The 15,805-nt window shown below is 47.8% G+C and overlaps 2 protein-coding genes across 4 annotated transcripts; both read left to right on the forward strand.

Annotated features, from left to right (window-relative positions):
* Positions 1-242: 242 nt before the first annotated feature.
* LOC120649458 (indole-3-glycerol phosphate lyase, chloroplastic-like) lies at positions 243-6,666 on the forward strand. Its single transcript, XM_039926255.1, has 7 exons — positions 243-718; positions 820-966; positions 1,060-1,311; positions 1,445-1,522; positions 6,105-6,182; positions 6,284-6,343; positions 6,444-6,666. Exons 1-7 carry the CDS (start codon positions 467-469, stop codon positions 6,576-6,578), a joined length of 1,002 nt encoding a protein of 333 aa, XP_039782189.1. The 5' UTR covers positions 243-466; the 3' UTR covers positions 6,579-6,666.
* Positions 6,667-8,454: 1,788 nt separating this feature from the next.
* Positions 8,455-11,239, forward strand: LOC120649459 (tryptophan synthase alpha chain, chloroplastic-like). 3 transcript variants are annotated; one of them, XM_039926256.1, is made up of 8 exons: positions 8,465-8,632; positions 8,989-9,135; positions 9,227-9,401; positions 9,578-9,654; positions 10,092-10,169; positions 10,594-10,671; positions 10,772-10,831; positions 10,920-11,239. In XM_039926256.1, exons 1-8 carry the CDS (start codon positions 8,558-8,560, stop codon positions 11,058-11,060), a joined length of 831 nt encoding a protein of 276 aa, XP_039782190.1. In that variant the 5' UTR covers positions 8,465-8,557; the 3' UTR covers positions 11,061-11,239. The 3 variants fall into 3 exon arrangements, 1 of the variants encoding a protein (XP_039782190.1); XR_005665262.1 differs by having other exon boundaries at positions 8,499-8,632; positions 9,578-9,903; XR_005665261.1 differs by lacking the exons at positions 10,594-10,671; positions 10,772-10,831; positions 10,920-11,239 and having other exon boundaries at positions 8,455-8,632; positions 9,578-9,942; positions 10,092-10,140.
* Positions 11,240-15,805: the final 4,566 nt, after the last annotated feature.

Raw genomic sequence — 15,805 nt, forward strand, 5'->3', positions numbered from 1 at the left:
GATTATTCGACGAGTGTTTGGTTCTCATCTCACCTTGGAATTCATGCATTTCTTTCATATTTAAGGCGTGTGGTGAAACTTCCAGCTATGATTTTGATTTGACAAAGGAGCATTGTGGCATGCTGGTTGCAGCAACCAATCCTTATCACGTACGAGCAGACGAAGCTGCAAGCTTTGTTCGTGCACCTGCCCCCCAGCCCGGCCGTCACCCTGCTAGCTGCGGCTATATAAACGTGGGCAGAAGCATCTCATCCTCCCACCACCGCTAGCGCTGCACGGAACCCCGAGCTTTCCAGCGATCGAGAAACAAGCTAGGCACAGCACCGCACCGCCACTAGTAGAAACCAGCGGCCCGGTAAGCCACGGCGACCTGCTCCTGGCTCCTCCCCACACACGAGCGGATAGGCTATATCCCATCGATCGATCAAGCGAGACAATCCCGTGCCACCTAGTAATAACTAGCGACATGGCTTTCGCGATCAAGGCTGCGTCGACCTCCCACTTGACTTTTTTCCCGGCGGTTCATCGGCCGTCGTCGTCGCTCACGACACCGGCAGCGTCGGTGACGAAGATACCGGCCGGGCGGAAGAAGTCTGCGGCGGTCACCAGGGCGGTCGCCGCGGTGGCTCCGCCGCCTGCCCCGGCGCCGGCCAGGCCTGCGGGCAAGCGGTGCCTGTCGGTGTCGCAGACCATGTCCAGGCTAAAGGCGCAGGGCAAGGTGTGTACCATGCTCTTGCTCTCTCCTATCATATTGTGGCCTCGGCTTGCATGTACGAATTTCTAACGAGCTTTAATTTGGTTTGCCGTGCGTGATCGTAGACGGCGTTCATCCCGTATATCACCGCCGGCGACCCCGACCTGGCCACGACGGCAGAGGCGCTGCGCCTCCTGGACGCCTGCGGCGCCGACGTCATCGAGCTCGGCATGCCCTTCTCCGATCCCTACGCCGACGGGCCCGTCATCCAGGCACGCACGCATAACTACCTAGCAAGCGACATGATCCCACGCACCCCCGCGCATGCGAGCTTTGCCTGACGCCCTCGTGCTCATGATCTTCAGGCCTCGGCAGCGCGGGCGCTGGCGAGCGGCACGACGACGGATGGCTTGCTAGCGATGCTCAAGGAGGTGACGCCGGAGCTATCGTGCCCGGTGGTGCTCTTCTCCTACTTCAACCCCATCGTCCGGTGGGGGCTGGCTGACTTCGCCGCCGCCGCCAAAGATGCCGGTGTAGAAGGTCTCATAATCCCCGACCTCCCTTATGCTGCCACGTGTACCCTCAGGAGTGAAGCCATGAAAAACAAACTAGAGCTGGTACGTCCATTCGCCATGCAGCCATCGATTTTTTATTCCTATTCTTCCTTCTTGCCATCGCGATGCTGAGATCGAGACCAAGGAAGCTTTAATTTTGTTGACTGACCTGAACAATTGCTGCATCCATATGCAGGTGCTACTCACAACACCAGCTACACCGGAAGAGAGGATGAAGGAAATCACAAGAGCTTCAGAAGGTTTTATTTACCTTGTGAGTGCATGCCCATCTAGAGCCCACCAAATTTTGATCTAGAGCCCCTACAATTGGAGGGCCTCTATTTGCACCCGACGTGTGGGCCCAACCTCTATTTTCCCCTTTCTCTGGTCCGCTCGCTCCATCCCCGAATCGCCGCCGCAGCACCCGACTCGCCGCCGCCGCCGCCATCCCGCTCGCCGTCGCCGGAGATCCCCGCCCGCCGCCGGTAGAATCCCCGCCATGGCCGGATCCGCCCCTCTGGGGGACGGACTGCCGGCTTGGGGCGGAGACAGCGACGGGCCGAGCCGGACCAGGCCGCCACCGTGCCTGGCCGGGACGCCGCTGCCTCGCGGCATCTCCGGCGACGGGCGCCCTCCCCGGCCGGCCGCGCCTACCTCGGCATCCAAGAAACGCCGCTCGCCATTCGTGGCACTTTTCCCACCTCCAATGCATGCAGTCTATGGATCCAAGCATCCCTGGGAATCCTCTCTCCTTGTTAATGGCTAGCAATCTGGCTGTGTCTCGGGCATTGGGGCCCTCAGGTATTCTTCACTGAAGATGTTAACAACAGCTTTCACAAAATGCTTGAAAGACTCAATTATGGTGCTTTCACCCATTCTGACCGAATCATCCAAGAAATCAGCTGACACACTGTGTGCAAGCATCAGAAAGGGTGCAACAACCTTCTGAATTGCAGATGCACCCAGACGACCCACTGCATCAGCCTTTTGGCGGAAATACTCGTCATGAGCCTCGACTGCAGCTACTATCCTCAAGAAAAGTGCCCTTGACATCTGATACCTCCTTCTGAAATGATTTTCGTTGTAAATAGGCTTGTCAGCGAAGTAATCCCAGTAAATCTTCTCGTGACCGCCTAGGATATCTCGTGGCACGTTGTGGCGGCCCGGCAAAGATCCGCGAAACTTTTTCTTGTTCTTCTTCCTCTTCAATGCCGCAAGCATAGCACCAAGGAAGACGACATCATCTTCATCGGATTCCTCCTCTTCCTCCCGCCACCGCCGAAGCCTCTCGGACCTCGACATCTGCCACACCAACAAAATGCAACACTTTCAGTTAGCATACAAGTAAATCCTTACTCTGGAAAAGAGTGAAACAAACAAAATTCAGACCTTAGTACAATTAATTGAGTTCAGGAACAAAGTAAATAACATGGATCAGGAAAGATACTAATTGAGTTCATCTTCTAAACTAGAACTGAGCCGAGTTGAGGTTCGTTTTTACTGACTATATCTACTGTTAATTAGTCCTATATTAATACAAGAACGGCAAAACTCTTACCGGTTCCATTAAAAAAAGACTACTGTTGGTGTTAATTATTATTCACCAACAGAAACAAAAAAAGTCGGTACGGTTCCGCTATGTATGAGAACAAGAGATGGGCTCATGTCTGATTCGGGCAATTGCCTTCGATAAATCATGAAGAGATCACAAGACGATCGATCAGGATTCAGGAAACATACACTGATTCAGTTCATCTTCTTAATAGCCGGCAAGGAGGCGGCGCACGGCGGGGCTCGTTAAAAAATATCACCAAACCAAGCTAAAATTTTAACTCGGTAGTTTAAGAGCCAGCTCGAGCTAGCTTGCAAGCCAAAATATTAAAAGCCTAGAAGCCAAAAGCCAAGGGAGGGGTTGGCCTACGCGTGCGTCCTCTTCAACGCTTAGCTCTGTTCTCAATCCAATTTAACTCACACTACTACAAAATAGGTCTTTCTTCCAGGCCATTTGTCCCGGTTACCTTTGGGCCCGGGACAAAAGGTGGCTTTTATCCCGGGTCCAACGGCTAGCCGGGCCAACGCGGGGGACAGGGCCTTTTTGTCCCGGGTGGAGTCACCAACCCGGACAAAAGGCCCCCCTTTTGTCCCGGTTGGTGGCTCCACCCGGGACAAAAAGGCCCAACCCTTTTATCCCGGGTGGTAACACCAACCGGGACAAAAGGGTGGCCCTTTTGTCCCGGTTGGTGTTACCACCCGGGACAAAAGACCCCTTTTGTCCCGGTTGGTGTTACCAACCCGGACAAAAGGCCCCTCCACGTGATAGTTCAAAAGGAAGTTATTCTATACTGAGTCACGTGTACTACTTAGGTGAGTTGGTAAGGAAACCATGCGCTAGGCAAGAGGTCTTAGGATCGAATCCCGTGGTGTGCAAAATTTTTTTTAACGGCGGGCACCTTTTGTCCCGGTTCTGCCACCCGGGACAAAAGCCTCGAGGCTTTTGTCCCGGAAGCCTTGTCCCGGTTCCAAAACCGGGACAAAAGGCAGTTTGGAACCGGGACAAAAGGCCTATTTTGTAGTAGTGTCCTTAACTAAGAATTTGTTTGGAAGCACTCTACTCTCTAAACAGTCACTCCACTTCACCAACTCTACTCCACCAACTCCACTCTACTACTCTAGTACTTGTAGTCCATTCTGTTTGGATATTCTATAGCTCCACTCTACAACTCTAAAAGGACAGCTCGGCTCCTTCCAACTCGCCAGCCCAGCAAATATCTGACCGGCTCAACTAGGCTCAGGTCGGCCCAGCCGCCTCTCACCTTACTTCCAAGTGGGTGCCGCGTGTTATGTTTCTTCTTCCTACTTCTATCCCAATATGGGGTGGAACCGGGCGGCGAGACCCGAGCTCGGGCTGCGGCCGGCAGCGGCCCGCGAGAGCTAGCGGCGGCAACTCGGGAGCGGCGGCTGCAGCCGGCAGGAAAAGGAGACTTGTCTCGAGCTTTTCTAGATTATTATTGAGTCCCAATTTTATTAAGTATATATATATAGCGGTGCCATCTATGATCAGGAGAGCATTCAATTCAAATGTCATCACCATATATATACGCAACTTCCTCATTTCTGACATGATAGGCTTGAAGCTACTTTTGGGTGGCTAGCTAGTTTGTGCTGGAATATAAAACACACAAGCAAATAAAACGACGATGTATAACGTAGCTTGCACGTGATGCCACCGACCTGGCACGTGCCCAAGATTCGCAAAATCCCATGTACAAATCGTTCCCAAGATTCCCAACCCTACTAAAGAATATAATTAATCGCCATGCCAAACGTTGGGCATGAGCCGTAGTTTGATTATTCGATAAGTGTTTGGTAGCTTGCGCATGATGCCACCGACCTGGCATGTTCCCAAGATTCGCAAAATCAAAATGTGCCAAATCGTTCCTAAGATTCCCAACCCTACAAACAGTTTGATTATTCGACGAGTGTTTGGTAGCAATCTCCAAAAAATGGTAGCAATCTTCAAACTAGCCGTCTTAACAAGTTTTTTTTTCCACTCTAGCCCAGTAGCCCTCTCCTTTTTATCTCCACAAAGACATGCATGCACAAGCAAGCATTAGGTGTCGGTTGCGATTTAAATATGCACCAGTACAGAATCATGATCAGCAAACCACAGACGTTTTTTGTACACGAACCCTGCTGGCTGCAGCTATATAAATAAACATGGGCAGAAGCATCTCATCCTCGTCATCCGGCGATTCATCATCAGTCGTCGTCGTCCCTCATCACGACGCGGGTGTCATCGGTGGCGAAGATATGTCGTCGGCAGGGCATAGCAAGGCTGCGGCGGCGGCTCCACCGCCTGCCCCGGCACCGGCAAGGCCAGCGGACAAGCGGTGTCGTCTATCGGTGTCGCAGACTATATATGTCCAGGATCCAGGCGCATGGCAAGGTGTGTAGTACTGTGCGCTCCTGTCATACATAGATTGTAGCTTTGGCTTGCGTGTACGGGTGCTTAAATGCCTTGCGTGTGATCGCAGACGGCGTTCATCCCGTGCATCATCGCCGGCGACCCCGACCTGGCCACGACGGCGGAGGCGCTACGGCTCCTGGACGCCTGCGGCGCCGACGTCATCGAGCTCGGCATGCCCTTCTCCGACCCCAATGCCGACGGGCCCGTCATCCAGGCACACACGCACAGCCAGCTAGCAAGTGACGCGATCCCACCCACCCCGTGCATGCGAGCGCGGGCGTGCTCGAGCTTTGGCTAACACCTCTCGTGCACATGATCTTCAGGCCTCGGCGGCGCGGGCGCTGGCAAGCGGCACGACGACGGATGGCGTGCTGGCGATGCTCAAGGAGGTGACGCCGCAGCTGTCGTGCCCGGTGGTGCTCTTCTCCTACTTCGGTCTCATCGCTCAGTGGGGGCTGGCCGACTTCGCCACCGCCGCCAAAGAAGCCGGTGTAGAGGGTCTGATAGTGCCCGACCTCCCATACGCTTCCACCGATGCCCTCGGGAGTGAAGCCATGAAGAACAACCTCGAGCTGGTAGGTCCATTCGCAATTCGTCTGACTTTACATTCCTATTCCCCCTTCTCTTGCCATCGCGAAGCAGAGACTGAGACCAAGGAAGCTTTAATTCTGTTGACAAATCTGAACAACTGTTGCATGCATGCAGGTGCTGCTCACGACACCAGCTACACCGGAAGAAAGGATGAAAGAAATCACAAGAGATTCACAAGGTTTTATTTACCTTGTGAGTGCATGCCCATCTAAAACCACAATTGTTTCTTGAAGTTTATTAGCTCCTGTGCTGAATGTGCTCATAACATTTCCTTGTTAAATTCAATCGTCACCTACAGGTAAGCGTCAATGGCGTCACAGGCCCCCGCGCAAATGTGAGCACACGTGTCGAATCACTCATTCAAGAGGTTAAAAAGGTATACATATATTTTGTGAAAGGAACTATGTAAAGTCTACTTTTCTATTATTAGACAACACTTTCTACCATGCACTGAACTTGTTTTATTTTTCGTGGCAGGTCACTAACAAACCTGTGGCGGTTGGATTTGGCATATCGAAACCTGAGCACGTAAAGCAAGCAAGAGAAGTTACCATCACATCATTTGGTTAATTCATTAAGCAATGACTAATTTTGTGGCTAAGTTTGTTTGACTCCATCGTTTTGCTTTCGCGGACAGATTGCAAAGTGGGGTGCAGATGGAGTGATCATTGGTAGTGCAATGGTGAAACAGTTAGGCGAAGCAGCATCTCCCAAAGAAGGGCTACAACGGCTAGAGGATTACGCTAGGAGCATGAAGAACGCATTGCCATGAAATATAGATGTATACAGGAGTGCTACAGGACCAGCAATTAAGTTGCTATGTAATAAAGCTTTAGTGATCAGTAAACTCAAGGGAAGCTCTACCACTGAAGCTGCCTTTCCTCTTGGTGGTGGTTAATTAGGCAAATGCAGGCATAGTTGAATTCCTTTGTTTGCATGCATCACTACAACAACAAACAATTTTAGATGGTGGTTAAAATCGTATTTTTAGAAGCGGGTGTGATATCCACTCCTAAAAATAAAGTTTTTAACTGCGAGAACTAGAAGCAGGTAACACGCCCACCCCTAATTTCACGGGTGTGGCCTCCACCTACCCCTCATTTATTTAACTCTGTCCCCTCTCTTATCTCTTCGACTCTTCTTCTCCCTGGCATCTCCCCCCCCCCCGAGCTTTCCTCCTCCTCCCCTCCCTCCTCGATCCGGTCCTTCCTCCCTCTCAGGAGCAGGCGGGGGCGGCGAGCCGCGCTAGGCGCCGGCGGGAAGCGCGCGGCATCGGGCCGGCAGCCACGGCCAGGCGCCGATGGGGGCGGGCGCGGGCCGGCGAGCCGGCCAGCCGCCGCCGCCGCAGCGCGCGGCCAGGAGGCGCGGCCACTCTGGTGGGGGCGGGCGCGGGCCGGCGAGCCGCGGGAAGCGCGCCCGTGTGCGGGCCGGCGAGGAAGGCCGCGGTGCGGCCCAGCAAGCCGCCGCTGCCGCGCGCGGCCATGCGCAGGGGTGGGCACGCCCGCCGCCGTGGGCCGGTGAGGGCGGCATATGTTTTTTTGTTTTGTTTTTTTTGGTTTGTGACTGTGGTGGTCAATTCTTGTATGATGAATCAAATCAGTCTCTTGTATTGTGAATTAGATTTTTGCTATTTTACTTGTGTGATGTGTGATGACCATGTAAGATAAGAATGTTTCTAGCTTCAATCTGAAAAAATTTTCAAGTGTGATTGTATCTTTGTGAGGGAGTTGAGCATGTTTTGGTGATGGAGTGATGGAATTGGAGCTCGAGGAGGGAGGAGCCGGTGGTGCGGAGCTCCGGCGGGGGACGCTAAAAAAAAGCTCTTTTTGTCCCGGTTGGTGTTACCAACCGGGACAAAAGGGTTCGGCATGGCGTTCCTTGTTGCCAGATCCGGGACAAAAGGGTTCGGCATGGTGTTCCCGGTTGAGAAACCGGGACAAAAAAGGTTTCCCAACAGGGACAAATCAAGGTTTTTGTAGTAGTGCAGGACGTCATGGATAAAAGGAGCGCTACCAAATAAGGCAAGCGGTAGGAAGAAGGTGGTGCTCCGAGAGAACGAGACTATGATGTAGAGATGATGTTGTTAAAACTCAAGAAGATGGAACAATGCATATTGTATATTTATTTGCATATTTAGTTGGACTTGGCAATAATAGTGTACCTACGCATTTGATTTATCTCAATATTGTTTGGAACAACGACGTTATACACGATGAATATTATTACTTATCGGTATATTTTTATTTTCTTTACTTATTTTTTTCGTAGCAACGCACGGACACTCATCCATGTGGTCGTTGAAAACGGAAAGCTGGATGGCGCAGCTGGATTGCTGCAACAGATACACTGGAAGAGTGGTGCTGGCTGATGACCAAGGTTGGAAGTACAAGATGACAATCAAAAAGCAAGAATGAAATGGATAGGAAATCAGAATAAATGGAGAGAAATAAAAATAGGACATTCTATAATTGCCCGAAATCAGGAATGAGCCGTCCGTTCTTTTGGGCTTCGACACCTTCTTAACACGAAAAAAAAAAGACGAAAGAAAAAAAAAACTGCGTAACGGGCCGAAGTCAGTAGTAGACCACCGCTGACCGGTAACCGGGACACGTCGCGTATGACCTCTCAAAAAAAAAATCGCAATCCAGGATTCACTAACGCCGCGGCGTCGCCGGCTGCTCCGTTGCCCCAGCGAGGTTAGCGCGCGCCGGCGCTGCAGACTTCTGGGCCAGGGCGGCCGTGACCGTGCCCATGGCCGACCATGGCGTGGTCGCCGGCAAGCGCACCGTCGCGGGGACTTTCTCCAGGCTCAGGGAGCAGGTCAAGGTTCGTGCGTTTGACCTCCCCCTTCACTTCGTAAGGCATAGGCCGCTCATTGTAAACGCACTCTCTACCTGTCTTAATCTTCAGTGAAAATTCTGGTTTTGCCGTGAGCAAGATTGTCTGGATGTCGATAACTGAACTACTTGTATCTGCAAAATCAGCGTGTCTTTTTGTGTAGTCTGCTTTTCAGCAAATTATCTGCATTAGGAAGTTGTTGTATCCAGATTACTGATAAGATGCTAAGTGGAGGCCAACCTTTAGTTGCAGTGATCTTGCCTTATGCTGTGTCTCAGTGTGATTTTAGCTTTTTCTGGAGTAGAAATTTTGCTTATAAGAGGTCTAACCTTGGAAATTTTCAGACTGCATTTATCCCATTCATCACTGCGGGTGATCCTGACTTGGCAACCACATCGAAAGCATTGAAGATCCTCGATTCCTGCGGTTCAGATGTGATTGAGGTTGGCGTACCATACTCGGATCCGCTGGCTGATGGGCCGGTTATTCAGGTAGGCGGATGATGGTCTTTTTCTCCACCAGCTGCAACATATTTTGTTTCATATAGCTTTTACAGCTTTGTTAACTTCAGTTCATTTCCAGGCATCTGCAACACGTGCACTTAAGAAAGGCACTACCCTAGAATCTGTCATAGGGATGCTGAAAGGGGTTGCACCTGAGTTGTCTTGTCCTATAGTTCTTTTCACATACTACAACCCAATTCTGAAGCGTGGGGTGCGAAACTTCATGGCTACTATCAGACAAGCTGGCATAAATGGTAAATTTCCTTACATAGCGAGTCATGCGGAGTTGCGGACTATGGTTGTTTTATACTTTGTTACTATAAGATGTTTCTTCTTGCTTCTTCTGTATCTCGTAAACATGATTTACACTTGATTCAGACATTTTTTTGTTGTGTCAGTCGGATTTGTTGATTTACACAATATGTTGTAGGACTTGTAGTACCTGATCTTCCTTTGGAGGAGACAGTGTTGCTGAGGAGCGAGGCCATTATGCACAGCATAGAGCTGGTTCATCCTCACTCTCATTGTTTATATACTACTCACACAAAATTTAAATTTATTGTATGTTTCCATAGTTGTGTTGCTATCAAGTTCCTAACTAAATTCTCTCTCGAGATGAGACCTACCTATCTTCAGCTTGGCTCAGTCCAGCCCAGGCCTCCAAAAATACACAGTTGCAAAAGATCTTCTAGGGCATTGTATCAGCCTGCCCCTAGAAGCAAGATCTAGTCTACTTGGCTCACACATGTCAGGCGGGTTGGTCCATTTCACTTTCAGAAATCCAGGATAAGCTAGGTTAAGGCCATTTTAAAATATATTATGGATAACTCGGGCTGGTGTGACAGCAGTATACTTTTGCATATTAGTTATGATGGTGGACTAATCAACAAAAGAGATAGCTTGACCACCTGCCTTACCATTTATTTTTCATGTGTTGCCCACAGGTGCTGCTTACAACGCCAACCACGCCAACAGAGAGGATGATAGAAATTGTAAAAGCTTCAGAAGGATTTCTTTATCTTGTGAGTGTCTAGAAGATCCCAGCTATTTTCCTAGTTAGAAGTCCTGGACATTGTTATATATTTCGGATATGTTTTATATCTGCCCTAGTTGAAAGTTGACATTTCCTTTTGCTAAAATGGAAATGGGGTGAGCCTCATGTTGGAAAAAAGGTGAAAGTTTACATTCTGAAGTAGGACTTACTAGTATACAACATAGGGAATAACTGTGAACTATTATATCACATCCATACATTAACGAAGAGATTAATTTCACCAGACATGTTTGTACAGAAAAATATAGCGGAAAGTAGAATTTTTTTAGGTCAGGTGGGAATTATGGCACCTAGAACATACGCCTGGTCATTCTATTTCACCATCATATTCGACCTCTGCTCTTCAGTTTTATATATTGATTAGTGGCATTACTAACCTGTATGTTATGCAGGTGAGTGCTGTTGGAGTTACAGGTGCACGCTCAAATGTAAACTTACGTGTGGAACATCTTCTTAGGGAGATTAAGAAGGTTAGGAAACTATATAATCTTCTTGTGAATTTGTTTTAGTACAATAACATCTCTGTGGAAAATTTGTGTTCAAGAAATGCTTATCTTCTTGACGTTACAGGTTACAGACAAACCTGTAGCTGTTGGCTTTGGTGTATCAACTCCAGAGCATGTAAAACAGGTGAATTAGATTTCTCTGAACTTTCTTGCTAAACATGAGTCTATTACTACCTGTGTTACAGCTTTCTGATATCTTCATTACTAAACAGATCGCAGGCTGGGGAGCAGATGGTGTGATTATTGGGAGTGCAATTGTTAGACAGTTATGTGAAGCTGCTACTCCTGAAGAAGGGCTGAAAAGGCTAGAGGAGTACACCAGGAATATAACAGCTGCCATGCCATTGAGGTGATCACGCCCATCATGAGCAAGCTGATTAGAACACAACAGAATACCGATTTCAGTGGTAGTCTGGTCAAGGATTAGCACCCGTAGTTCAGCTAGTGTTTGTGGCAGCTCCGCCTAAATTAATCCGGCTTAAGTGTGCTAACCATCACCGAAACGGCAACCAGGGTTAACATGCACTTAAAACGGAGTAATCCAGCAGTGCTGTCGGGTAAAATCCCGATTAAACCACTTGAAACATGATCGACAAAGCAGTCCAGAGAATGCAACATTCCACAAATTTTATAGTACAGAGTATGAAACTGATTGTTATTATTACAAACTGAGTTTGAATTTATAAAAGTACATCAGAGTTCAAGTTTGACGAAAATCGAACGATAATCTAGCGTCGAAACCAGACGTCGTGATGAAGCCCGTACATGACGTCAACCGTAACCTCCGATGTACCACTTAAAAAACAAAGCCACAAGCAAGGCTGAGTATACTAATACTTAGCAAGACTTACCCGACTAAGGGTATACTTAGCCCTTAATCTAGACATGCAAGGCTTTTGGTTTGAGGGGTTTGTTTTGCCGAAAAACAGTAAAGAGTATATCCTTAATTGCAGGTTTTAGCTTTTATGTTCTAGTTCAATTAACCATTCTAGGTGAGCATCTATCCAATAGCATACATGGTGAAAACAATTATCTTTTATCATCCAACCAGCCAAATTCATCATCATTATCATCTTCCACTTCTTACTCTATGTGGCAAAAGGGTTAAGTAGTTTCATTGTCCGTGAGTGGCGGAACAATTCGAATCGATTTTGTTAACCTGGCCAGGCAGACCTAAACACACGTCACGTGGTTATTCCGAGAGTCACACGTGCAACTTTTCCCTTCAATTCTCGCTTCACGGAACAGGCCCACCACCCTCGACTACAGAGCCCGGCTCTGCACCCGTCATCCCAGATGAGACCAAAGTCAAGACAATGGGGAGGTATGTTCCGGCCTCGATTGAATCCAGTAAAGCTTACCCATTACCATATTCTCGGCATGTGTCTAGTACGTTCAAACGCTTAACCACCACTACCACACACTGCGGCCTTAGCATTTTCTGCACTAAACAGACGGGGTCTCATCCAGAAACATAGTACCCTGACCCCGCCCGTAGACCTTATATTCTGCAGTATGTAGTAGATAACCTATCATCTCGCGAGCAGCAGGAAACCACTCGGCTTTTACCGGTCCTAATTAGCAGGGCATCAACTCGCACTTAACTTCTAGTAACCAGTACCTGGGTACCTAGGATCATGCATCTAAGGTTCCAGTCAACTCCTGTAAATGTAAATGCACAGATACATAATAGGAACATAATTTGAATAGCATTTAAAATATTGGGATTGATGTACCGGGGCTTGACTGGGATTAACACTAGGTCAGTGTTAGTTAAAGGATAGTTGCTCAGCGAGCATCTTCCTTCGGTCGTGCACATCGGGATCCATCCGTCCATCTTCTAGACGTGTCCACCATTCACCGTCTTCTGGCTTGGCTCCAACGTCATATCCTTCACGTGGTTCATCTATCGTACCTAAATGAAATGCAACAATGCATATGTATGAATGCAAAGTTCCGAGTTGTTTAGCGATTTAGGTGTTATTATTTTTCCTTGACGATAAAGTTGTAGTCCAACATAAAGTGAGTTGGTAGGGGAAACTTGTCAATTAATATTTCCTGGGCAGTCATTTATAGAGTAGTTATTTAACACAATTTAGTTCATAAAAGAACGGGGTGGGTTTCAAAATCTTACTAACTCATGTAACACCAGCACCTTAACAAAGACTAGTCCACCAGTGTGTAATCCAACAATAAAGTTCCTCCTAACTAAAGGTTAAATTGTATAGGTGAAATAGTGCAAGTAATGGTGGTGAAATAGTGCAAGTAATGGTAGTGAAAATTTAACTGAACGTTGACTATCCTAAGACGAGATTACTATAAATTTTTTTAGATTTAAAAGATCAGTACACAAGGCATGGAAAAAGATAAAACAAGTGATAGCTACATTAATCAAGTTTAAATTATACAAGCAATTATATTGAGTTTCAGGGGTTCAAACTTTACTGTCATGATTATGTACTCAAGGAAAAGCTCTAGTAAAGAAAATATGAGATTTTTCTAATGAAGGAAACTAGGGTTTTTGATTTACAAAGTTTATTCATGAATAAATCAAAAGGACTAGTTATACATTACTAAAAATTCCCAAAAATTTTCTATAGCATCTAGAAACAAAGGTAAGGCTGTTGTAAAAAATTCAGCTCAAGAAAACTAGTATAGAACCCTGTGGATTTAATTCTATTTAACATAGGCATAAATCAAGGTCTAATGAAACCTATAGCTAGAGTTGTCAAAATGTCCTCAAATTTTTACAGTAAGCTATTCATCTAGGGTGTAGCACACTGTCCAAAAATCAGCTAAAGATCGTGGGTAGAACTTGAGATACATACAAATGTGGATAAAACTAATATTTAATATAGAGATAACACTATTGGTCAAATGCAAAAGTGGATGTAACAAAAGTTGTAGATCTAGGTGCATGGATTTCAGAACAGTTGAGTTTGTATTTTTTTTCAATTTTTATATGAATTTATATCAATTTTACAAGTTTGTTGTTTTTTTTAAAACAAAAAGGAAATAAAGATTCGCGGCTAGACCCCTGGAAAAATTGAAAGCCTTGCAGAAAGGCCCTTGGCCAGAGGGAGGGAACAGAGGAGGGCGACAGGGGGCGGCGCCGGCCGGTTTCCGGCGACTAGGCTCGCCGGCGGCGAGGGGCTCGGGGTGGGGGAGGTAGAGGAGACCTAGAGCTACCTCTGGGTGGTTTCGGCGCGGCTCGGGGTGGCCTGTGGCGGCGGCGCCGCGTGCTCCGGCGGCCTACGGCGGGCCTGTGCCGCGGCGGCGCCACTCCGGCGAGGGGGAAGCGGCGAGGCTTGGCCGATGAGGACCAGGGCCACGAGGGGGAGCTATTGGTGGGGTCGATTTAGGCTGAGGAGGACCGGGGTGGGGGCTCAGCGGGAGCTGGCGGCCGGCGGCGGTGCTCCGATGGCCTTGGGCGGCGGCGAGCATCGATGGAAGGTGATGAAGGGGTCTGTGGCCTCGATTTGGGCTGAGGAGGGGCGGAGATGGTGGTTCCGCGGCGAGGTAGGGGCGGCGGCGGTGGCCATGGCGTGCGGCAGCGCTCGGGGTGCAAGGGCGAGCTCGATCCGGCTCGGAGATGGGAAGGGAGTGGAGAGAGAGGTCGGGAACATGCGCTGCGCGAGCTCAAGGGGGATGAGAGGGCCGAGGGCGCAGGGAGATGGAGAAGGGGCGCACGGCACGGCACGGCGCGTCGTCGCCGTGGCGCTTCGAGCTGCCGGCCTCGGCGTGCGCAAAGGGAGATGGCGCCGCGTGGCGGGGTCGAGAAGCGTCGGGGAGGATCCGGGAGCGGGGAGGCAAGTTTGGCCGGGGAGGGCGGCGCGTGGCCGGCGGCGAGACGGCGACGAACGGCGAGGCGACGGCGTTGCGACAGGGAAGGAGGAGATGGTGGTGATGGCAATATCGTAAATAAAATGAAGTTAAAAAATTCCCGTTTGTAAACTAAATTTTTCTCCCTATTCCAAAGGTCAAGTGAAAAACTTTTAAATACGAAAGTTGTTCAAAACTTCAAATACTACAACTTTCATTTCAGGCACGAATTCATTTGAAGCTCAATTTGAAAGATAAAATTTGAAACTTGAGTGCATTTGAAAATGTCCAATACACTTTGAAATTCAAATTTTTCTCCCATTTTCGTGTGGCAACTCAGGAAACTTTGAACACGAAAGTTGTTCGTCATTTAAAACTCTACAACTTTGGTTTTAGGCAAAAGTTCATTTGAGGAACGAATTGAAATTCATTTTTAAAACTCATTTGTGTCAATTTGAAAGATATTTTAAACATTTAAAAACTTTGATTTGAAGAACTCGTCATTTCATGTGTAAAATTTTATTTTCTCCCTTTGACATCAACTAGACTTTGGTTTACCATGATGTTAGTGATATGTCAATTCAATTTCAGATGCAAACTTGCATCATTTTAAAAGTTATTTAAATTTCTCACTTGAGTTCAAATACACAAACACACACATATAGAGACATTCATGCATATACGTGCATTCATTTCAATTCTTCTTGGTTAATGATGCATGATGACAAGTTTAACATTTCTTGCTTAGCATTTTAAAACTCTAGGATGTCACAGCCTACCCCCCTTAAAAAGAATCTCGTCCCGAGATTCCGATGAAATGGTACCTTAGAATTGGTATATATAATAACAAAATATATCAACTACCAAAACTTAGAGGTGCAATGCGGAGGTGGAATAGGGGTACGAAGATCAATGCAATAGGGCCGCATTCACATAAATCAAAGATACCAACGCTACGCCAATGACACAATCGTGCAACCTCCATTGTTCAGCACAAGCAGAGGTGTACTGGTTGTCATGGTACCAGATGACCATCCAAGTACAAGCCCACATGCACCAAAACAAAATAGATAGATACACGAGATCCTTGGTCGTATCGTGGCATCTTAGTTTATCGCTCATGGACCCATTGCAAAAGAAAATAATTACAAAATCAAGGATATCGCATCTAGATACAAAGGAGAAAATAGGAGATCAGAAATGCTTATAGACAGTTAACCTATATTTTTTTCCCAAAATGCACATGTAATGGTTAGATCATGTGCTTTTTATCTAA

The sequence above is a fragment of the Panicum virgatum genome, chromosome 9K (assembly GCF_016808335.1).
Source record: "Panicum virgatum strain AP13 chromosome 9K, P.virgatum_v5, whole genome shotgun sequence".
In the NCBI taxonomy this organism is placed as follows: Eukaryota; Viridiplantae; Streptophyta; class Magnoliopsida; order Poales; family Poaceae; genus Panicum; species Panicum virgatum.

What these genes read in the sequence shown, in the direction of transcription:
- LOC120649458 (XM_039926255.1), top strand. Translation starts at nt 467, where the DNA reads ATGGCTTTCGCGATCAAGGCTGCGTCGACCTCCCACTTGACTTTTTTC. An exon ending in CAGAAGGTTTTATTTACCTT is followed by an intron (nt 1,523 to 6,104) that starts GTGAGTGCATGC and finishes CGTCACCTACAG; the next exon opens with GTAAGCGTCAATGGCGTCAC. An exon ending in TCATTCAAGAGGTTAAAAAG is followed by an intron (nt 6,183 to 6,283) that starts GTATACATATAT and finishes TTTTCGTGGCAG; the next exon opens with GTCACTAACAAACCTGTGGC.
- LOC120649459 (XM_039926256.1), top strand. Translation starts at nt 8,558, where the DNA reads ATGGCCGACCATGGCGTGGTCGCCGGCAAGCGCACCGTCGCGGGGACT. An exon ending in CAGACAAGCTGGCATAAATG is followed by an intron (nt 9,402 to 9,577) that starts GTAAATTTCCTT and finishes AATATGTTGTAG; the next exon opens with GACTTGTAGTACCTGATCTT. An exon ending in TTATGCACAGCATAGAGCTG is followed by an intron (nt 9,655 to 10,091) that starts GTTCATCCTCAC and finishes TGTTGCCCACAG; the next exon opens with GTGCTGCTTACAACGCCAAC.